The sequence below is a fragment of the Mustela erminea genome, chromosome 12 (genome assembly GCF_009829155.1).
Source record: "Mustela erminea isolate mMusErm1 chromosome 12, mMusErm1.Pri, whole genome shotgun sequence".
NCBI classification, from domain to species: Eukaryota; Metazoa; Chordata; class Mammalia; order Carnivora; family Mustelidae; genus Mustela; species Mustela erminea.
In genome coordinates this window covers 32,077,675-32,100,658 of record NC_045625.1, presented here as the reverse complement: position 1 = coordinate 32,100,658, position 22,984 = coordinate 32,077,675, and the positions used below count along the sequence as shown (strand labels likewise).

Here is a 22,984-nt window from a genome sequence, read left to right as displayed (position 1 = left end):
TCAAGGTGCCCTGAGCCCAGCCCCTGAGACAGGCCCCTCCGGGTCCCTGCTGCTGCCGTGGCCGCCGCAGAGGTCGGGGTCTCCACTGAAACCAGGGCAGGACCCTCCCCCCCACCAGGAGGTCAACCCCAGGACAGGGAAGTGCCCGGCTCCAAGATGGAAACTGAGGACTACCGTTCTCATTCTCGACACCGAGCACCTTCAGTTTGCATGCACACGTGCAGCCACAGTCCCCACGGGCAGGGGGAGGAGGCATTCCAGCATCAGCTCCCACCTCCAGACTGCCCTTGAATCCCTACCCCACCTGCCTCTCCAAGCAAATTTCCTCTGGGAGCTTATTTTGCCCTCCCCCGAAGCTGACCCTGCTCAGGGTTCCAGCCCTCCTCAGAAGAGGCTCTGCAGATGTTAAGTTTGGACAGAGGGAGTCAGTCTCACTGCTCTTCCAAGGGCCTCTGTGTTCTTCAGACAGTGGGACTCCTGACGCCAGCAACCCTGAAGCTTCCTAACAGTAAAGGAGGGGCGTCTAGAATGTTATCTGAATACAGAGCCAGCCCTTCTTCCATGTCCCTGCCTCCCCCCAACTGTAAGCCCTTGGCTTTCTAAGTGTTCAGTGACAGGGCCATCCAGTTGACTCCAACTAAAACACAACAGAGGGCGCCTGGATGGCTCAGTCATTAAGTGTCTGCCTTCGGCTCAGGTCATGGTCTCAGGGTCCTGGGATCAAGCCCCACATCAGGCTTCCTGCTCAGTGGAGAACCTGCTTCCCCCTCGCCCTCTGCCTCTCTCCTCTGCTTGTTCTCATTCTCTATCTCAAAAATAAATAAAATCTTTTAAAAAATAAAAACACAACAGAGGGCCTCACCTCAGGAACCAGAACCAGAGTTGCTCTCAGAGGCCAGTCTTACGACTTTCTGCCCTGACCATACACCAGGACAGAAGCGCATCACATTCCCACCAGGCACTCCACCCTGTGGCATCTGTATGAACACCCACTGGGCAGCTGGTCCACATAGTTTTATCTAGTCCCCACAAACAATGCTGGTTATCCACTCCCAAACCTCCATGGTACACGTCGGAGAAGGGAGGCCCAAGAAAAGCGGCCACCACAAGTCACCCAGCAGGGATTAGGGGTGGACCTGGCTTTTCTGGCTAAAAGACCAAGCTCTTTCTATGACCCCTTGCCTTCGTGGGTGCACGTGTGAAAGCACCCAGCCCAGTGCTGGCCTGAACCCCTATCACTTCTCACAGCAGACAGCCCTCACTCATTCTCATGGCCCCAAATTTCTGCCCAGGGACCCTTGTGAGATAGTTTGGCTGTGGGTGGTCCTGGGTCTGACATGTGCCGAAGATGGATGGCTGGACTTCTGATGACCAAAGGCGTCCGATGCTTGAGAGGAAGACGCGTTCCCTACGTCTTGTTCTAGATGCTTCTGTAAGAGTGCCAGTTAGGGTCAGAAAACCTCAGCCCCCAGCCTCTCCGCTCTCACACTGTTCTAATCTAATACTGTGCCTTCCTTCTTTATTAGGAAGTTGAATGAATCACCCGTGTGAACAACATCTCGGTGTCTTTTATTAAGATGTTATTGGAAACAGCCAAAGGCCCTGAGACGAACAACCCAGAATTAATTACTCTTTGTGCTTAGTTTCAGGCGTATCTTTTATTTGTAACTCTTTACAGCTTTTGTAAACACTTTCACATTAATCTATTTCTCTTCCCCTCTCTCTGCTCCTTCTCTCCCCCTCCCCGCATCAACGATCTCTATAATAACCCCATGGAGAACCGGGGCGGGGTCGGGAGTGGGGGTGGGGGAACCACCATTATCATTCCCATTTTACAGATGGTAACACTAAGGCGTAGAAAAGTTGAATGACTAGTTCATGGTCCTCCAGCACTGAGTATGAGAGATGGTCATCCACGGGGCACGCAGAGCTCTTCCTACCACACTGCCCTGCCCTCTAAGCTAACAGATTTGTCCTGAGCCTAAAAGGAAATGTGTCTCATCACAAGCGAACACCATGACATTTCTCTCCAGCCGTCAAACACAGTATTCAACTGAAACAATCCATTCCTCACAGATGCCTGATAACGTCTTCTCCCTCTGCTCCATTTAGGGCACAGTTGTGATTTTATCCAAAATTGTTATATTTTACATTGCGTTTAGCACCACTCATGCAAGAAACATTTGCTAAACACTTACAATGTGCCAGAGGCCTTGCGAGGTGCTTGGACACAAAGGCCTTCATTCCCTCCCAGATATTACCAAGCACCTGCAGGCTCTGTGCTGGGCACTGGGACATGGCAGGGACCAGATAAATGACATGCCTGTCCTCGTGGGCTGGCCCAGCGTGCAGACAGGTGAAGCGAGGGACAATAGCCAGCAGTGACGACACAGAGCTCTGAGGGCATCGCCAGAGACAACAGGCCAGGGAAGTTCACCCCTGAGCTCCCAGTGCGTGTCAAGTCATCCCAGGGTTGGCGTTGGAAAGAGCCATATTGAAAACCCATCCAGTGATGCTCATACACAGATCACACGCTTTTTTGCTTCGCCTCATACAGACGCTCCCACTGAACGTGACTATACAGCATTTTACACGTTCACTTACATTATAATAAGTGACAGTGAAATTTAGTGGGCGCCTACTCAATGTGTCCCATGTGCTCAGTGCTTTACACGAACGTTCTAGGCCAACCTCCAAAAGAACCCCCTGAGACAGTGGCGTTCCCATTCCACAGAGCATAGCCCAAGGTGTGGGGTGAGTGGTGGGGGCAGCACGCGGGCGCACATCGCCGGATTCCAAAGGTCACGGTCTTTTCCCCACAGGCACTGGACATCACACAGCAAGACATTGTCAACATGCAGATCGGCCCCGGGAGCCCGTCAGCTCTCACCCATTCATCCCACAGATATCTGCCGAGCACCAGTTACGTACCAGGAACTGGGCTGGGCACTACAGGGAGCCCAAACAGAGCTGTTCCTGCACTTATGGAGTTCGCGGCCCCCCACGGGAACACGGAAGACCAAGAGGGATCAAAGAGTCCAGCAAACATAAAACTGCCATTGTGGTAAGCCCTAGAGTGGAAAGTTTTATGATTCTCAGAGAAAATGGGGCAAAGGATTCTTCCCAATCAGGGAGGATAGACAAATCCCACTTGAGCTGGTGTCTAAGAGATGAACAGAGGTGGCGAAAGTGTTTCAGACCATGGAACAGCTTGTGCAAAGGCCCTGTGCAGAGCAGGGGGAGGGAGCACACTCACCTGAGAAACTGAGAGGACCGTGTGTCTAGTCCAGAGTAGGAAGGGAGAGCAGGCAGCACCGAGGCTGGGGAGTGGGCCGGGCAGACCCTTGGGGCCTCCAGGGCCACCAAGAGAGGTTTTGTTCCTATTCCCAGAACAAGGGGAGTCTCTGGAAGGTGTCAGGCAGCGAGGCCACCTGGTCAGAGTGCTGAGGCAGTGGTCCTAACTGTCCTCTGCACCTGGGGAAGAGCCCCTACCCCTGGCCTGTCACCTCACCCTTCTCATGCTGCAAGGTGACAATGCCAGGCAGCCTTGCTGTGTGCCTTTGAGAGCACAGCGGCCGTGGTTCATCTCCACATGCCCCACACCCAGCCCAGGCCCTGCACCAAGCCTCAGGTACAAAGGAGGCAGCACCGCTGCCGTCGAGGTAATCCAGGAGAGACACACATAGACACAAACACTGACACCCCCAGTAAACACCGCAGGAGGTGACAAGCTCCGCAGGTGCAAGGCGAGCAAAGAGTGGATCTGTGGGAGCCAGGTGTGCAGACAGACGCGCTCAAAGTGAGGAGAGAGCACAGGGCTGGCTGTGTGGAACAGGGGAAAGGGAGAGGGCGGGGCAGAGCTGGAGGGAGCTGAGGGGTTGCATGAAGTTCACAAAATAAAATAAGAAAAGCATCAGCCACCAGCAACATGTGCCACTTGCCTCTACGGGAGGAAGGTAAGAAACTGCGGGAGGATGCCGCTCCCTTGGTGCTCAATCTTTGGGCATCAAGGTCAGACCATCTGCATTGAAATGCCAGCTCACCGCTTGGTTGGCCATCATGTCCCATGACCGCGCCAAGCCTCACCTGCAACCCGAGCGCGCTGATGGCACCTGCCCCAACAGGATGTAGAGAGGATCCCCTCAGCGAACCCTACAAAGAGACTGATGCAGGGACGGATGTATGCTGAGCCTGGGATACAGGTGAGTTCTTGCTGCTGCTATACCCTCTTCTTCCCCTGCACCCTTGCAACTAAACGCTTCCATTCCCTTTTCCTTCTTTTGTAACAAGATTAGAAGCTCTCCAAGGGCTTTCCAGTGTTTCTAGAGCTCACAGAGTCCAGCAAGGAGCTCAGAGGGGTCAGTCAGACCCCCAGAAGACACTGTATGAAGTGACAAAGGAGCCCTCTCTCCTGTCAAGGTCAAGGCAGTCTACACCAGCTTCGGTGGGAGCCAGTGCATGGGCTCTGATCGCATGCCACAGGGTGGGCTTCCAGGTCTCCGCCTGCTGGTTAAATCCCTGAAAGAATTCTGGGCATTCTCAGAAAAGCTTCAGTGAACGGGCAGTTCTAGAAACAAAGTGATTTGGATAATAGAGTGATTATTATAAGGATGACTGTTGCTTTCAGAATCGGTTCCCTCTGAACAAAGTCGAGTGGATCATAAGCAGAGTGTGAAAATATCATTTTCTCTGTGCCACCTCCTGACCCCGCGCCACGAGAGCAGCAATAATGCATCACTCCTCGAAGTCTTTCTTTGGCTAGATTTTATCTGAATGGTGACTGATGATGTCCTTGCCAAGCGGCAGGACAGGGGTCCACTTTAGCCAGCAGCTGGGGAACGTGGGCACTGATGAAGACAGATGAATCCATTTACTCCGTACTCTGGATCTACCACTAATTTTCTAGATGACAATGACACTTCACCCTTCCAGCGATGCGCACTGTTCAGAAAGACCAGAAAAGTAGGAAAACTGCCAAAGGAGTCCCCCATCGGCCCCAAAAGGTGCCACAAGGTTCATGCCCTTTACTCGAGCAAGAATTCTCAGACCCCAAAGCTCAGCTCCTAACTGTTTTACTCTTATTTTGCACATGATTCTAATAAACTGGGTTATCTGATTTGGGGTCCCGACCAAAACCAGATCAGGGAGACGGTCACCCTCAGGACGGTTAGCCCCTTCCTGAGTCAGTCTTGACCATGGAAGGATAAAGAGCAGAAGCTTCCAGCCCGGGAGCAGGGAGCGTGGAACAAGTCTTGCTCTCCAGAGGATCCCAGGAGACCTCTTCATTCACTATCCCCAGATCTGTCACTGGACCACCTGGCTCACCGAGGCTGATGACTTGGCTCCGTTCCTGCAATTTCTACTAGGACCAGAGCCCAGTCCAGCCTCTGCTGGGGCTCACGTTCCCTGGAGGTGGGAATAGGATATCACAACCTGATTCCTACACCCACCACCTGCTGGTTTAGAGGACTGTTCCAATAAACCACCTAAAACCATAATAGTTCTCAGATGCTGCAAAGTATTTATTTCCTAAGTTTTCATGTACCTTGGAAGATGCCGTGCACATTTGTCAGGGGAGAGGAGAATCTTCTATTGGAACATCCAGCAAGTAACCTTTGCACTCCACAGTTACAGGGACCGCCAAAGTACCAAATAACAAGAATGCAGACAAACAAAAAGCAAGCAGGAAGCTCACATGGCTTGGCATATGGAACAGCTCCTCAATTTGTGAAAACTATGCCCATTAATCCTCTTAGAACTAGAGAGCTGCGTCCTAAGCTTTTAGATGTATTTGTTTGTTCAATAAATACTTATTGAGCTCCTGCTCTGTGCCTGGCCCTGAGCCAGTGCCTCAAGGGGCCACAAGGGAGCCAGGCACACCCAGCACCTGCTCTCACCGTGCTTACAAGGGAGCAGAGCCCCTCCAGCCATGCTACAATTCACAGAGAGAAGCAAGAACTTCCTCACCATCTCAACAGCTAACCGAGCACCAGGACCCAGACCGCCAACCTCACGTGGGGCTCACACCCCCACGGCTCCAGCCTGGTACACCTGCTTTTTCCTCGAAAGGTACAGAGAGAAAAGCATCTCACCAGCCGCCCTGTACCTTGTTACATAAGCAGAGAGAATAAGAATAAAATAAAGGAGCAGATGAATAGAGATGCTCATGGGGTGAACTACACCATTTAATTTTCTGACCTTCCTATAATCAAATTAAATAACCAAAAAGGTTAGCGACAAGGAACCACTTACATTCACATAGGGAATGGCCAAACGGCCTCCAGAAGGGGGTCGCCTTCCTCCGATCCACTACCACAGTTTGGCTCATGCTACGTGCAATGGTTTCTGTCTGTTGTGAACAGCTACTTAGACCGTGAGCTCCTGGAGGGAGAGGTTCATGTCGCATCCATAGCTGTGTGGCAGGACCTGCAGAAAGTTCTATCAGCTAGAGTGTGCTGCCCTAGGGCACTGAGGCAGAAGCGGGTAGTGCCTGCACAGCTGTGTAGGTGGGCCGGTCGGATCTCCTCTGCAGGCAGAACCTACAGCTGATGGCTTTTGCTGAAGCTTCAACTCTGTCACCATATTTAACTCCACTAAGGACACAATCTCCAGGCAGCCTGCGGTCGGTGACCAAGCTGGGCAGGGACTCGGTCCGATGTGGGAGCCCTCTATGGGCAGACTTTGCCCCAGAGCAGCCCACTGACAGGCCCAGACTTGCTGAGCCTCTTCCTACCCATCTCTCCTTTGCCCTCCGTTCCCACTATCAGCCTGGTGTCATGGGCCAAGCGTCTCCCCACCTCCTCTTCTGTCTTCCAGAGGCATCCCCACCCCGCCCCCTCCAAGAGCTCTTCTGCTTCTAAATCCGTCTTGGCGTCTACTTCCTGAAGGACCCAGAACGACAAGTCTGCATGGCACCCGCCTGCTCCGTGACACTGCCTACCCTCCCTTGAAGCTGGCTTGACCCGTGACTATTTATGGTCAACGGAATAAGAGTAGAAACAATGCCTGTGTCACTTCCAAGTAAAGATGGTTAAAAATCCAGGATGCCTTCCCCACGAATCCCTCCCTACCCCCATCTCCTCGAAGTCACAAGATGGGAGAGTCACACCCCAAATCTGCCCGGCTCCTTGTGTTCCCACTTGGAGGCGAGCCCCTCAGGAGCATTTCTAACACACTCTGGAATTTGGGTAAGCGACAGGGAAATTGTATTATGTAGGCAACAGAGATATCAGGTTTTGTTTGTTAAAGCAGCAGGACCTAGTTCACCCTGACTGACAAAAGACGTGTGTCCCACACGTATCTGTTCAGCACCTCTATTTTCACGGCTGTCCTGCCCTTTCAGCTTGCTTACTTCCCCGCTGATCTCCGCGTGAGGAAGCTGATGGTACTCTGTGCCTGGGGGAGAGTAGGCCAAACACAGGAAGAAGCCCTTGTCAAAGATAAACTTAAGTTGAACTTTTAGCCCAATACCAAGGGCCAAACAGGCCATAGCATGGGTGTTCCACCCACCGCCCCCCATGGGTGGCTGGCTGGGTCTGGGGAATTGGTTGGGGGCTGGCATGGCCAAGGGCACTGCCCTCCCATGGGAGCAGCATGGCGTTGCTCTGGGTGGGAATAGGCAGGAGGCAGCTACAGCCTGACAGTCCACTTAATCCTGATAGATGGGGTCACCTGAATCCCGTGCTCATGGTGGGGAGAGATGATTGGGACAAACTCTTCATTCGGTGGGAGGCTAATTCAGAAAGGAGATTGGAATTTACTCACTCACAGTGCCGTTCAGCAGACGCTCACTGATGACCTGCTCTCACGGAGCTAGAGCTTGGCGCGGGGAGAAAGAGTACATGCCAGGATACACGACAGAGGGGAAGATGGGGTGCTCGAACCCCCTTCCTCCAGCTCCCCACTCGGCAGCGCGGTGTCGGCACACGGCACGACAGATAACACTGCCTTACGTTACATCATGTCGTGAGGTTCCACATCTAAAATATCCATTCTTCCTGGCGGCCCTGTGAGGTCAGCATAATTGTCCCCATATGGCACAGGAATGATGGCAATGGTGACAACCAAGAAGCGGGTATTTACTGGGCACTCGCAGGGTACCAAGCAGTGACCTGACTACCTTACCAGGGTGGTCGCATCTGTGAGCCCCATTTTATAGATGACAAAAGGGAGGCAAAGTGCCTGGCCCGGGGTCACCAAGCAGGGAAGTGGTACCCAACAGGGATACAAACCCAGGGCTCCTGAGCTATCGAAGAGCTCATCCAACAGGTATGAGGTCCCTGCAGAGCTGAAGGGTCTGAAAGGAAGTCTGCCATTCTGTGCCTAGCCTCACCCCTGCTGGGCTGCTCCCTCCTCGTGCCCCTGCAGCGCAGTGCCTGGACTTAGTGACTCCTGCCTGCCAGAACTCCTACCCATGGGTCCCTCCCTGTTGTCCCTCTCGCCCCGGCAGGTCTCAGTGCTGCCTATTCTCCTCCACACCCTCTCACTGCCTGTCCACCTCGGTTCAAGTTCAGCATCTCACCCTTCAATGGCTGGAGAAGCTTCCTGGCTTCTCAGTCTCCAGCTCATCTGTCTACCATCTAGGCTCTGCCTTCCCACCAGGCCCTGATCATATTACATCCATGTTCAAAACCACCACCTACACACGGCTCCTCCTAGTTCCAGAATAAAGTCCAACTTTCTCAACATGTTATTCGAGGCCTTCCACACCCAGCAACAGGCTCCCTACCCCTCCACAGTCCCTACACTTGGGGGAAAGCACAACAAGTCAATGCTCCCCAAACACCTCACACTGTTTCTCCCTCCCTCCTTTGATCTTGGGGCTCCTTCCTGGGATCCAACCCCCCCTTCCCTGAGTCCCTGCTTCTCTATGTCAACATGACATTGGCCCTTTCCGGCCCATCTTGATTTCCACTTCTCCAGGAGGCCTCTCTTGACCTAGATATGATCTTCCCTTTCTCTCAAAGCCCTTAGCATGCCTGGTCTCTTTCTTGAATGTAGCATTTCCCAGTGCCTGTCTTTGTGGACATCTACAATCAGATACCCCTGGCATCTACACCTTCAACAGCCTTGGACATCCTTCGAGGAAACACCTTCCTTCACTCCCTGCTCATGCGGTTGGGCAAGGGCTGACCTCCCTGCCCTCTCCCTCCACGAAAAGCTGGCTGATGTCCCAGACCATCAGGGTCTTGGGATTGGCTCGGGGATGGACACATGACCCTATTCAAGCCAATGAGAGCTGAGTTTGGGACTTTGGCTGAAACATTTGGGAAAGGAACACTCCTCTTACTGGAGTTTCTAAACTGGAAGTGTGTAAATTTGCAGCTGGTAGGGGCCATTTGTGCCACCACATGGGTAGGGCCTGCCTGAGAGTGAAGCCAAACAGAGAAAAACAGAGCCAAGAGATGGAGAGAAAGAGAGAGACATTTTTTAAGATTGCATTTCAGTCCCTGGATTCAGCCATGCCTGAAGACAGCCTACTCCAGGACTTTTCAGTCACATGAACCAGTTAAAGTGGCGTTTCTATCACTTTCAAGGAGTCCTAAGCAATACAGCTCCTCAGGGCCAGGTACCATGCTGGGTAGTGGGGCTGGAACCACAGAGAAGAGGTAGTCTGATTTGAAAGGGCTCATTTTCTACCTTTTTATTTCTAAGAACAGCTGTATTGAAATACATTCATACACCATAACGTTCATTCTTTTGAAGTATACGAGTCTACAGTTTTGGGATGTTCATAGAACTGTGCAGTCATCCCCACAGCCCCTTTCTAGCTAACCTTGAAAATGGCCACTGTGCACTAGAGCCCTGTTCTCCCCTATGTACCAGCTCCTCTTCGAGCCCAAGACTGGGTTTTGTTCCCTTCTGCAGCACCAGTGACTGTAGTAGGTGCTCAATTAGTGCCTGCTGAACTGGACTCATACATCCTTGAAAAGCTCAGGCTCCCTCCACCAGTTGCCTGGGCTATTTCTAAAGCACCCACCGTGAATGAGAGAACAGATATTTGCAAAGCTGCTCCAGGGAAGGACACACTCCCCTACCGCTAGGCTGCCCCTGGATTTCCAAGCTGGATCCCTGCAGCAGGCTAGCCCTCCTAACAGGTGCACACCTAGAATGTACTCCCTTGGCCCCCTGAACTTTCCCTAAGTTTATCACATAATAATATGTGGGAATACATATAATAATAAAATATAACAAAATATATAATAAAATATAATAAAAATATAATAAAAGTGGGAAAACATATACAGCCGACAATAGGGGAATGACAATATTTATGGTACACCATAAACAGGATAGGACAGTAGGATAGAATAGTATGCAGCCACTCGAAATCATCTTTGCAATTGAGGACATGGGGAAGTACCCCCAATATAACGTTAAATTAATGAAACAAAATATAAAAGGGCACAAAGAGTGAGATCTCAAGTACCTAAAATAGTAAAAACTAGCAACTAGAATGAAATACTGGTAATTGTTAGGTGTAATTGTCTTTGTACAGGTGGATTACGAGCCATTATTATTTTTCTTCAGGCTTCTAATTTTCCTTTTTTCTAAAATGAACATTCCTTTAATCAAAGCAGAAAACACTATTTCTTAACTCATCCCTTGGTTATTATTTAATTTTATTAATCTGGTAACTGAAGAATGAGAAACGACATGTGAACGACATTCTGAATCTCCTGAGAAACTTTTTTAAAAAGACGTGGTCCTTCAGAATCTTTTAATCAAACATGTAAGTAATGTAACCCACCATTTTCACCTTTTTACCTTGACTGCCAGGAAGCTCAGAGCTAAAATGTAATGCACAAAATTGCAATAACCCAGGTTCTTGGTATAGTAACGTCCATGCTTCTATATGGTTTCTGATGCTTTTTTTTATTTGTATGTTCAGTTGTCTCACTGGTGTTTTATATATACTCAGCTCTACTTTGGGATACGGATTTTATCTACAGCAGGGAAAAGAGGTCTTCACTCGCAGATGCTTGGGTGGGATGTTTCATTTTTAGGAACACAAGGCACTGAATGGGGCTTTGAACAGTTTATTGTTATTGTAATTACAGTAAGAGGGTCAACCTAAAGAAATTCAGGCAGGAGGGTCTTTTATTGAGAGAGGCTCTCCCAGTGATCAGATTAACCCATTACTTGGTAAATTTCCATCTCTTTGAAGACTAAGAGGACCCAGGTCCCTCCTGGCTGTTCACAGCCTCTGGTCCTTGAGTGGTAGCAAAAGGCAGCAAAGCCAGCCAAAATCCACTCACCACGTCCGCCTTGTGTTCAAGTCTAGTGACAGGGCTGGGGAAAGGATTAGTGAGTACACACACTCTGCAAAGACCCGTCTGATTATAACAAGTCCCAGACACTCTAACACAGGCCCCAACGACCCTTCAGATCACTGTGGATTTTGCGGCCATGACCCACAAACGGAGCACTCCTTTACTTCGGCTCAGCAAGAAAGCACCTCTGCTATGGACATGGGCCACTTGAAAAAAATGAAGTATTATACCACCTGCACGTTCTCCCAGATATGACAGCCCACGGCAAGAAGTAACATACGTACTTGCTCATAAGTCAGAATTATTTTTTTCTGGTGATAACTTCACTGACCCTTCACGAGACTTCAGAAGTGAGAAAAACAAAATAAGCAGCCTCTGTGTTTAGCCATGACTATTTTATCACACCTAACACTGCAATGTCTTACTTGTGGACCACGCCAGAGGAAAACGAAGGCAGGGAGGCAGGGAACATTTCGTGGGTGCTTCCAGCATGTCGGAGGGAGCCCTGGCTGCTGGGCTGCCAGCTCACGGCCCTTATCCCCCGGAGCGTCACATCACCAGCTGACCGAGCACATGCGACAACCCCACTTTTCCAGATGCAAGAATCTAGGCTGAGACAGATCCAATGACCCCACTCAAGGTCACCCAAGGGGAAGGTAACTGGCGTCTGACTAGAACCCAGGTCCGACCCACCCCAAAGCCCGTGCTCTGTGCCCCTCGCACAGCTGGAGATGCTTCTCTGTTTGCGTGAGCCTGCGATTGCCCCGTGCCCTCCTTCCCACGCTGCTTTCAGCTGATTCCTTCCAGCTGGGAGCCTTACCCTCTCGCCTTTGGGCCCTCTCACTCAGAAAGTCAACGAGACACACTTGAAAAAATACATGTAAAAGCTTCAACCCACACCCTGAAGCCAAGCACCCATCCCTGCATTGCCACAAACAATCTCATGTGAAATCTCTTTCAGGGAAGCTTTCTGAAGGGAATAAACTGGTGATGAAAACCTTGTGCAGCTGACATTTGGTGATGATGCAAGCGGGGCTGCCCTGGCTACAAATATTTCTGTCTCCAAAGAACGGGCTCTTTCCTGTCCCTTCCTAAAGAGTATGTATGGAGGCAACGGGGAACCAGCGCCAAGGGGACAAGCCTAGGTCAGAACTGAGGGGCGCTGTGCATTCCTGCGTGCCAGACAAGTCCCCCGGAAAACTTGAAATGTTCGCGCAAAGATGAGGGCGATGAGAATGTCATTCAGAAATAATTCCACACCCGGCTTAGCTCTGCTCAGCCCCCCAGCTTGCATCCTCCCGGGGGGGGGGGGGGTAGGAAGGCTCTCAGCTTCCAGCAGCCTGTGCGCACCGCCACCAACTGCCACCCGTTCCTTCACCTTTTATTTACAGCGCAGAGCAGGCTGGTTCATCAGCGAAGGGGGAGGCGGGGAATAAAGATGCTATCCAGATTTCTGCTCTTTCTCAGGGGACACACAAAAAAGGGTCAGGCAGAGAAGGAAGCGGAGCCCGGGCTGCACCGGCAGCGCGGACCTCCCCTCCGAAGGGTGGGAGGAGAGGCACCTGGGCCGGAGCAGAAGCTCCCGGGGAGCTCCGGGAAGCCGGGGTCAAGCCCGGCGCGCGGCCCCGCTTGGCGCGGTGTTGAAGGCGCCAACAGAGCGCACTGCACAGGAAATCACTGCCCCCTTCAGGCCGCGTCTCAGACACCGCGGCAGGAGCCGAGGGGCTCCCTCAGTCCGGAAAAACTCGCAAACCCGACCTCGCGCGGCCGGCGATCACTCCTCCAGACCCCCTCCAGCAGCCGTGCAGGCGTTGCAGGTCCGCGCTGGGGCTTCAGCCAGAACCCACGCTGCGGGAGTGAGGAGGGGGCTTGGGAGGCGAAGCTCTGGGCTCCACGGCTCCCCTCGGAGAAGGAGGCCAAGAGGGCCGGCCCGCTGCTGCGCTCCAAGTCCGTGCTTCCAAGTCTGCGCCCGGAGAAACTGCGCCTGCAGCCGCAGGGCGAACAGCAGCGGCGCTGCCGGACACCCCCGCGCGTCCACAGCGGGACCTACTCGGGGCACTCTCTGAGCAACTAAACCGAGGGGGAATCTTCCCCATAAAATCGCTCCGGCTGCAGGCAGCGCCGGGCACATTCAGGCAGCAGCCTTTTAGAGCCGGCGGCCCGCGCCGTGCGGGTTCCGAGCCGCCTGCGCGCACCACGCGCCCAGCCCTCCTGCGCGCTCGGGCCCCTCGGGTCCCGGAGCCTTCCGGACTTCAAAGCGCGGACGGGCTCTCCTGGGGGCCCGCGAGCAGGCCATGGCCCTTCTAGCCCCGGGTGGCCCAGTTTGCAGTCACTGCGCCTGTTTCTCCCACCCGGCAATCCACAGCCCCACCGGCGGGACCTGGGCAGGGGCAACCACGGCAGGCCTTTTAGAGGGTCCAGTCCCCATCTTCTGCACTCCTTCTCTGATCAAAGGAAACCGGTCTTCTGTCCCCCACCCCCCAACACACACACACACACACACACACACACACACACACACACACACACACAATCCCAGAGGGAGATGCTCAGCAAATCTTGGTACCAGCTGTGCCAGCCAAGCCTAGAGGGACCCCGGCTTGAGCACTGAGCACTAAGCACCAGCCGGCGGTGCCCTCGGAAGGCACAGGCGGCTCAGTCAGGGCTCTGCCCAAGGGTCGAAGCTTCCCTCGGTTCGGCACTCCCTCACCCACCGCCCCCACCCCCAACAGCCCCGACGGCGCGAGCGGCTGGACACTCACCTCGGTGTCGTAGAGCCGCAGGTCGAGGAAGTAGGGGCGCAGGAGCGACTCGTTGCGGATCTGCTCGATGGCCAGTTCCACGGCGGGGAGCACGCCGCGCCCGATGCTGCCCTTGGCCACCTCCTTGGTGAGCGGCATGAGGCCCATGATGGAGAGCGGCGGGCTGCTGGGCGGCGGCCGGGGGGCACCTCGCGCCCAGCCCCAGGCCCCGGGCGCCAGCGGCAGCAGCAGCGGCAGCAGTAGGAGCAGCAGCAGGCGCGCGGGCGGCGGCGGCGGCGGCGGCGGCGGCCCGGGCTGCCCGGAGCTCCGCGGGGAAGCCATGCCGCGCCGCGGGCTGCGGGCGCCGGCTCACTCGGCCCGCATGGCCTGGCCCGGCCCGCCGCCCCGCGCCAAGCTCTCCCCGCGGCGCCCGCGCAATGGCGCCGGCCCCGGCCCCGGCTCCGGCTCGGGCTCCGGCTCCGGCTCGGCTCAGAACGGCCGCAGCGGCGGCGGCAGCGGCGGCGCCCGTGACGGATCAATCACGCCGGGAAGGGGTGGGAGCGAGCGGAGTGCGGGAGGCGGGGAGCGAGAGAGCGAACGCCGAGAGGGGGGCCGGCGTCTTCGCGCGCGCCTCTCTCCGGCGCGGCCACCCCGAACCAGGCCGCCTCCGCCCGCCCCCGTGCGCGCTCTGAGCCGCTCTCCCGCCGGGAGCTGCTCCGCGGCAGCCCCTGGAGCCCGGCCGGGGGAGGGCGGGCGGCAGGAAACGCGGGAGGCGAAGGCGAGGCTGCTCGGCGGCGGTTCGGGCCGCCTCCGGGGACGGGGACGGGCCGTGCGCGCCGGGGGAGGGGGAGGCGCTGGCGCAGGGGCGGCCGCGGGGAGGGCCGCCTTCCCAGCACACGCACACACGCGCCCCCGGCCCTCCGCCGAGCGGGCTGTCGCTGTCCGCCGACCGCCGGGGATCTGAGCGCCCGGGGACAGGGGCTGAGGGAACGAGGACTGCGTGCTGGCACACGCCGTGGCCGCCGCCGCTCCACCGAGCGCTTCCTGCACGGTGGTTTGGGACTGCTACCCGGAGGTCTGGCTGAGAAGGTCTTAGCTGCGAGCTCGACACCGAGGCGTCCTAGAGGCACCTGCAACCTATGCTCTTCTGTTCTGTGCGGGTGTCTGGGGAGGCCCTAACCGAGCCCGAAGGGGCGGCCGAAGATGCCGCCTGCGTTCTCACATCCTTTGGTGCTGGGGTGTCCAGAGCTTAGGGCATGTACTGAGAGCCCCTAATTTCCCCACCGGACTGAGAAGCCGTCCTCTGCCAACCTCAGAAGAAACTAGGGTCCTCACCTTGCGCCCCCTCCGGGTATTTGACCTCCCCGCGTCCCCACTCCCAGAGGGCTCCGCCCTAGAATTTTCCCTCTGGGTGGGAGTACTACCCAGAGCAGATCCCTGCTTCCCTTGACTTGGCTCTCGCTTGGCAGGGTAGCAGAGGCTACACTAGCTAACCTTAGGCAAAGCAGTCCTGTGATCTGACCTAGTCCCTCCATGCTTGAAGAATAGAATTTGTAGGTCATTAAGATATAAAATCCCAAGGAGTGATTAACGGGGGGAGACAGTAGGACATCAAATGAGAAAACATCCTTGTGCTTGAGTCAATCATTGTGGGCCATATCCACGACCTTGCAACAAGGTTGGAAGTTAAACCTTCACTGAACATTTACTACCTGTTTTATAACGTAATCCTCACAACAGCCCAGTGAAGGAAATACTGTGTTTATCATCCTCGATTTACAGGTGAATACACTGAGGCTCAGAGAGCTTCCACAGCTTGTCCAAGCACACAGAACTACCAGGGTAGGACTGGAACCCAGAGCAAGCAGGAGCTCCATACAGAGGGCAGTGGGAGCCAGGATGGGGAAAAACCCCTCATACGGCAGGGGCACTGCCCTGACTTTCAGTTGTTCTGAACATCAGTTCCTGCAGGTATGTGGTGAAGGAGTTGGGCCAGATGATATACACACACTTGCTCTTCTGGACTGAGGTAGGCGCAGCCCTGAATCCCAGGCTGGTTAATCAGGAGGCGTGAGGACAGAGAGGGGAGGTTGTGCCCAGTCCTGGAGAGTACCTTGGACAGCTCTGGGGAACCCAGGCCAAGTTCTCCCTGTCCCAACTCTTCTTTCCAGGCTTCTGCACACACCACCCCTGAGCTTCGCTTAGCCAAAGGGTTTGCCTGGACAGAGCTCCCCTGAGCATCTCCATGAACAAGACCAAAAAACGTCCAGAGGACAAGGTAATCTCTCTCAGCTGGTGTTCGCTGGACATGACAGCTGTCCTCTAGCCATTGGCTTCTGGCATCGGCCCTTCCTCCACTTCTCAGTTCAGGTTTCTCAGTGAGCATTTTCACTTTTTTTTCCTTTTTTTTCCCTTAGTCATTTGTGCTTTCCTTGTAAGCTGTGCCAATATGGAGTATCCGCTGACACCTACATCTGGGAATAAGTTGAAAGCTGGGATAACTTTGATTGGCATTTACTAAGTTGTTGAAGGCCTTGCCTTTCAGCTCCTCTGTCTCCACTTATGGGGTGATGTGGCCCCAAGACATGTGACCTGGGACCGACCCTGACCCGAAGAGCACCAGCTTCACTCTCCATCAGCCTGGATCCAGGCCAGGCTCTTATCTCATGCCCATTTCTGATGCCTGGGCATCCCTCTGGTTTCCAGATCCTACCGTGGCCTGTGTTCCAGTTTGGATAACTGGATTCCTGGCATGCTTCCTAGGTCTGAGTTCCTGCCTCGGTCACCAGCCTAGAGTCCATATTCCCCTATAGCTGGGGTCCAGCCTCTTGCTTTAATATAATCATTCATTCCTTCAACAAATGTTTTGCAGCATCTGCTGTGTGCTGGGCAGTGTCCTAGGAACTGAGGAGGCACGAATAAACAAGCCAAACTGAAATTCCTGCTCTCATAAAATTTACATTCTAGTGGAGAGAAAGAGAAACAATAAACAGAAATAGTAAGAAGAAGATAGCTTAGTATGACAGCTCATGAAAAGCACTATGGAAAACAAATAAAGCAGGAAAGAGGGTTGACTCTGATAGGGTGGGCTGCAATTTGAAATGGGCGGGGTCACAGAAGGACACACAGAGGTGATTTTTCAGCAAAGACCTAAAGGAGGTGAGCGAGCAAGACATGCAGATCATGTTCCAGGTGGAGGAACCACAAGGGCAGAGGCTCGGAGACTGGAGTGTGCCTGGCATGTTCAAGGAACAGTCAGGAAGCCGGTGTGGCTGGGGCAAAGTGAGCAAGGGGAAAAGTGGTAGTCCCCAAGGTCAAAGGGAGATGGGATCAAGTAGGACCGATTGCACCTGACGAAGTGGAGAACCACTGGAGGGTATTGAGTGGAGCAGTGACACGATCTGACGTATTGGAACAGAATCGCTGGCTGCCAAGTGAAAAATTGTTGGAAAGGGAGGGAAGGTGGAAAAAGGGGGAAGCAGGGAAACCAGCCAGGAGGAGGCTGTTATGATAAGCCGCTTAAGGCGGCAGGAACCAGGGTGCAAACAGAGGAGGTGATGAGAAGTGGCCAGATGAATAACTGTTCTTCTCATTATTAATGGGAATAATATGCATCAGCACATGCCAAGTCCCGGGACCATGGTAAACACTGATTTATAGGCTCGTCTGCCTTACAAGGGACATAGCAGAGACTTAAGAAAGCATCGTGCTCAGGGTCACACACATAGAAAACAATAAAACATGCATGTCAGTCCAGGTCTCTATGGCTTCAATTCTCATCTTCTCTAAATCCTGCCTCCTTAGCAAGCCTTTCTCCCATACCCTCTCCTTGCACATAAGAACCAGAAGCCAGTCTCCAGACCCTGGCTTAGAGGTTGGGGCTGTTTTGAAAGATGATGCCCAGTCCCCTTCTGAGGATTTCTGGGGCTCCGTGATCCATCTGCCTTGCCTTTGAGTAGGATCCCAGCACTGAGAGACTAACCAGCCACCCCCCCCCCTTCTATCTGTCCTTTTTCCAGGCTGGGCTGGACACCCCTCACTACCCTGGTGCCGGAGGCTGGGCTCTGTTCTCCTACAGCTGTCTCCTCCCAGGAACTGGCTCAGTTTCCAATACCCTGTTCCCAGTCTGACCTGCCTTCCATGTCTGCCTCTGTTCTTACTCCAACAATAAGGAGGTTTTCTTTGACTTTTTTCTTAAACACACACACACACACACACACACACACACACACACACACACACAAAACCTTCCAAATTTTAAAAACCCATCAGCAATCTTACAGATATTTCCCATGTATTCCTCCTCTTTCCCCCATGTATTTCTTATTCCTGTTTACATTGAAATGTTTTTTTCAACCAAGCAGCTCAGCTGTTTTTTTAAGGACATTGTTTGTTTTCAGTTTGTCTTCTTTTTTAGTGGATAAGTTATGAATGACGGCTTCAAAAAAGATTAGCTGAATGAATCAAAGTCGCTTTTCCCTTTTCACAAGGCATGTTTTTTAATCCATAAAATTGGGTTTCAGGCATCAATGTGGTCTGGTGACACAGTTCGAGTAATAATAATAGCTACCATTTATTAAACACCTACCTACTCTATGCCAGACACCTTGGTATGCATCATCTTAATCTTCACAACTGCCTGAAAAATAGGTGTTAGGATCCCAGTTTTGCAAATTACAAGACTGAAGTCCAGATGGATTAACTAACATGCCTAATGATACTTGGCAGTGACAGTGACGGGGCCCAAATGCCGTCTATCTGACCCCAAACTCCTGCATATTTCTCTGCTCCACATGCCTTTCCTGGAAGATACCCTTATGTGACAGAGGAGCCTTGAAGAAGTAAAGAATGCTCCTTAGGATTGACACCAGAAAAATGTGAAATGACTTGACTAGGATGCCTCGCCATAGGAGAAAAGAAGCTGGCCCTCCTCCTGAGTTATTGGGGGAGAGCCTCTGGCCTGGAAAGAGTCTATGACTAAGCCCTCCAGGAGTCAGGGCTGGGCCTGGGGTAGACCAGAAGAGCCTGGACCTTTTCCTTCCACCGCTGCTCTTCGTCGGTTTGAGAACAGTAGGAGGATGGGAGAGTCACTGTGCTCCATGTCGGCAGGACAAGCCCTGGGCAGACACAGGCAGGAAATTTAGCTTAAACCCAAGTAGTCTCCAGAAGGACACAGATTGGCAAGGGCACCAAAACCCCTCTCATTTCCAGGTTTTCCAAACAAGAAGATGCTTTACAAAGGGGCACGGTTTAGGAAAAGAACCTCAGACAGGCAGCAAAATGTATGGTCCAACCACTCACCAAACCTTAGGAAGCAGGACGTCCCGGGCTCAAGGTCTGGCTCACGAGTCATTAGTGACTCAGTTCTGGGGAAGTCACTCCCCCTCCTAAATCTTCAGTTTCCTTACCTGTCAAGTGGGAATAAATAATTCCTCTTTCATAGCAAGTTCATTGTGAGGATCAAATAATTACTATAGCTAGTGTATTTCCAGTACTCACAAGGCCCAGGCACTGTTCCAAGCACTTTTCCCATCGTTAACTCCCTTGGGAAGTAAAATAATGCATATATATATGCTTACCACACTCACCACAGTACCGAGCTCTCATTAACTCGACTAATAATAATAGTCTTTCTCATAAGCTCTTGACTAATAATAATAGTAGTAATGATACCATTGGAAATGGTAAGATCGGTGCCTCCAGAGGCTTCCACTCCGTTATTTGGTTGATGGGGGTTTCATGCATGATTTCTTAGGCTGCACCCAAGTCAGCCTTCCTGTTGCATTCACTCTGGACACCAATCTGCCGCCGGGGGCCATGTGTGTTCCCTCACCCAGGGCGCCCCTCCCCAAGGACAGCTCACAAGCAATGCCATGTTCCACTCCCAACTAAGTCACCTCTTCCCCAGGAGACATTCCTGAGGAATTCCTCTACTTTCCCTGGCCAGGAGTCTGCTCCTGGCTTTCTTCAAGGGTGACATCCAGAACAAACTACAAGCCCTCCACACAGGCGGAGAGGCACGTGCGTTAGCAGACCAACCTCTCTGTCTGTGCTCAGGCCTCGGGGCTGCTGTGCTGGTGTTCCGGGGACCTGCATCTGTGGCAGCCACTTTACCCAGTGGCCCACAGGAAGCTTGTGGTGCCCAAGAGCCCTAGGTTTGCTTTCTGCAGAGTTTTTGTTGTGCTGTTTCAATGGAGCAGCGAGCCGGGTCTCTCTGATCCTGCTTACCAGCAGTGTGACTCAGGCGTCTAGGAACAGGGTTGAAACATTTCACCCGTGATTTTGTCCCCATGGTCCCGCATCATGGTCTCTTTTCTGTCATATTTGCCCTCTCTATCAGTTAGTGCCATTTGGACTATCTCCTTTGCTTTCCTAACCTAAAGCATCAATCAAAGTGTGAAATAGGAGTGTCAAAGAGCTTTGGGACTGCCCACACTAGTGGCCATCTGTCCCCTCTGGTCTTGTGACCAAACCCACTGAAGCATCCCCCAACCTCTACTTTCTGCAGCCCACGTTTGTCCAACTTGCAAGACAATTCTTGTAGCAAGAGAATTCTTGCTACAGCTCTTACTGAACACCCCATGCACTCCGTCTCCTTAATTTCTCTGACCTCTTAGATTAGTAACACAAATGCAGGTGAGTGCGGCTGGCGGGTTCTTGGTGAACCCACACCCACTCCTAGGCACCATCCCTCTGTCCTCTGTGTGATCACACAGCATTTGTACGATCAGTACTTCTCGAATGCCACTGAGGGTCAAGCCCCAAATCTCATATGACTGACCTCGCCCTTCCAGCCTCTGCGGACATCCAAACATTGCTGTGTGCCCCACCACCTGGCCCTTCCTTCCACTCATCTCCCAAAGACCCTCAGAGTCTCTGCTTGGCTATCATCCATGGTTTCCCACTCTGTGCCCATAGGCATCTCATGAACCTGGAGACATAGGCTGATTGAATTCGTCCCCATTTCTCCTTCCCTTGTAATTATGCTCACCCACCCCACTATTCTTCTTTGTTGGTCATTCCCCACCAAAATGTCCAGTGTGCCTCTGTCCCAGGCCTGGAGGTGAGAAAGTTCTTCATTCTTTATCCACCCATGCTTGCTCCAAGTGCACTGAACCAAGCACTGGGGTGGGCTGTGACTCATTCCGGCACTGAGTGTCCACATGTTCCAGCAGGTGCCTCCATTTAGACCCCTGCCCACCCCCGTCCGTCTGTGTTCCTAATTTGGGGGGGGGCGGTGAGGGGGTTAATTATATTGCACCATAACGTACATACAGAAAAGTACACAAATGTTAATGCACAGCTCAACCAATTTTCTTAAAGTGAAAACCCCCATGTAGACAGCTCCAAGAGCCAGAACACAACCAGCATCCAAAAACCTCCATGGGGTCCCTGCCAGTTACTACCCTCCCTCAGGGTGACCAGCATTCTGACTTTTTCTTGGTCCTGATGTCAACAGAATCACCATGTGTCCTCTTTCCTGTCTGGCTTCAGTGGAGCTTGTGAGACTCATCCATATTGTTATATGTGATTGCAGATCTTTTATTCTCCTAGTCTTGGGCTCGCCTTAGCGTGTTAGAGTAGGACTTCATCCCACTGGATCCATATGCAGCCCCCTTGGTTTTCTCTCTACCTGCTCCCAGGCGGGCTGGTGGCCACTCTCCCCTGCATCCCCATCTCTGGTCTTGCCCTTTGATCTGCGTTTCATTTACCCTGCCATATGAGCCTCTCCTCGGCTTGGTTCCAATCACCTCCTCCCAGATCAAGACAGTCTGTGGCTCCCTGTCGTCTTATGGGGCCCTAAATCCCAAGACTGGGCTCCCAGACTACTGGCAGTGTGGCTTCTGGGGTTCCAGCTTCAGCAACCAGCTGGACCTCCCCGACTCCCACCTTCCAGAGTTGAACTACACAGAATGTATTAGTGGGTCCATCATCATGTCTGCCCTTTTCTGCCTCCAGACCTTTGCTCGTGCTGTTCCTTCAGCCTAGAATGTTCTTCCCACTCTCCCTCCCATTGGTGAAATCCTTCACAGCCCAGATCAAATGTCACGTGCCTGTGAGGCCTCCTGTAGTCCCTCAGCAGAAGTAATCGCTTCCTTCTCTCAGCTCCCATGGTGAGGCTTAGCTCATGCTGAGAGATATCACTTATCACTTCTTTAAAACTTAATTACCACATTTCACCCATTTTGAGACACACATTTGTATTTGTCTCTAGGATTGGGATGCACCTTGCCATTGATAGCATCTTATAATTGACCGTGGGTTTTGGGGTGTTTTTTTTTTTTTTTCGTCCTTTCTCGGTGATCCATAAAATAATGGTGTCTTTGATTCGATGAAATACAGTTTTTCATATTTTGGTCTCAGCATAGTCTAGAAAGACTCCGTGACACCACTCTGCATTGTGTAGTTAGTCCACATCTCTGGGTCCTTTTCCACATGTGAGACCATAGACACACACAAAGCACACAATATGGGTTTGTTGAATGCATAGGTGTGCCTTATTCATTACTGCCCAGACACCTTCTCTATGTGTTTCTACTGTGGGAAGAGGGAGTGGCCCTGGGGAGGACTCTCGGTGTGGCTCTTCATGAGGTTCCCCATAAAGGACAGAGGATCACAATTTCCTTCCAGGGTGCTGAGGGCCAGGGTGGGGGCTGGCACAGCTTCGGGGGAGGGGGAGAAAGCTACACAGGATTCATTTAATGCCAAATCCTTGATCAGCAAAGCAAGCTTCAATTATAACATCCTTCCTATCGGGTAAATATGATTTGCTTTTCAAGGATCTTATTTATGGCCTGGTTTTCAGGAAGACACTGAGAGAGGAAGCTGTACATCCTATCCTGCCAATCTTATTCCAAGCTTTAAATAACAACACTGAGTCTTTTCATTTGCTATTGTCTAATGAAATCAGTTATTCCCTCTGCCCCACCCCCACCCAGATCTATATTATATTACATAACATAGGACGCA

The 22,984-nt window shown here is 52.6% G+C and overlaps 1 protein-coding gene across 1 annotated transcript in view; it reads right to left on the bottom strand.

Moving 5' to 3' along the window:
• GABBR2 (gamma-aminobutyric acid type B receptor subunit 2) overlaps positions 1 to 14,438 on the bottom strand; it is a 340,230-nt gene extending 325,792 nt beyond the window's left edge. Inside the window, exon 1 of the mRNA XM_032308333.1 lies at positions 14,036 to 14,438. Coding sequence (XP_032164224.1) covers positions 14,036 to 14,356 — 321 coding nt within the window. The 5' untranslated portion in view covers positions 14,357 to 14,438. The remainder of the gene's footprint in view (positions 1 to 14,035) is intronic.
• Between the last annotated feature and the right edge of the window lie 8,546 nt (positions 14,439 to 22,984).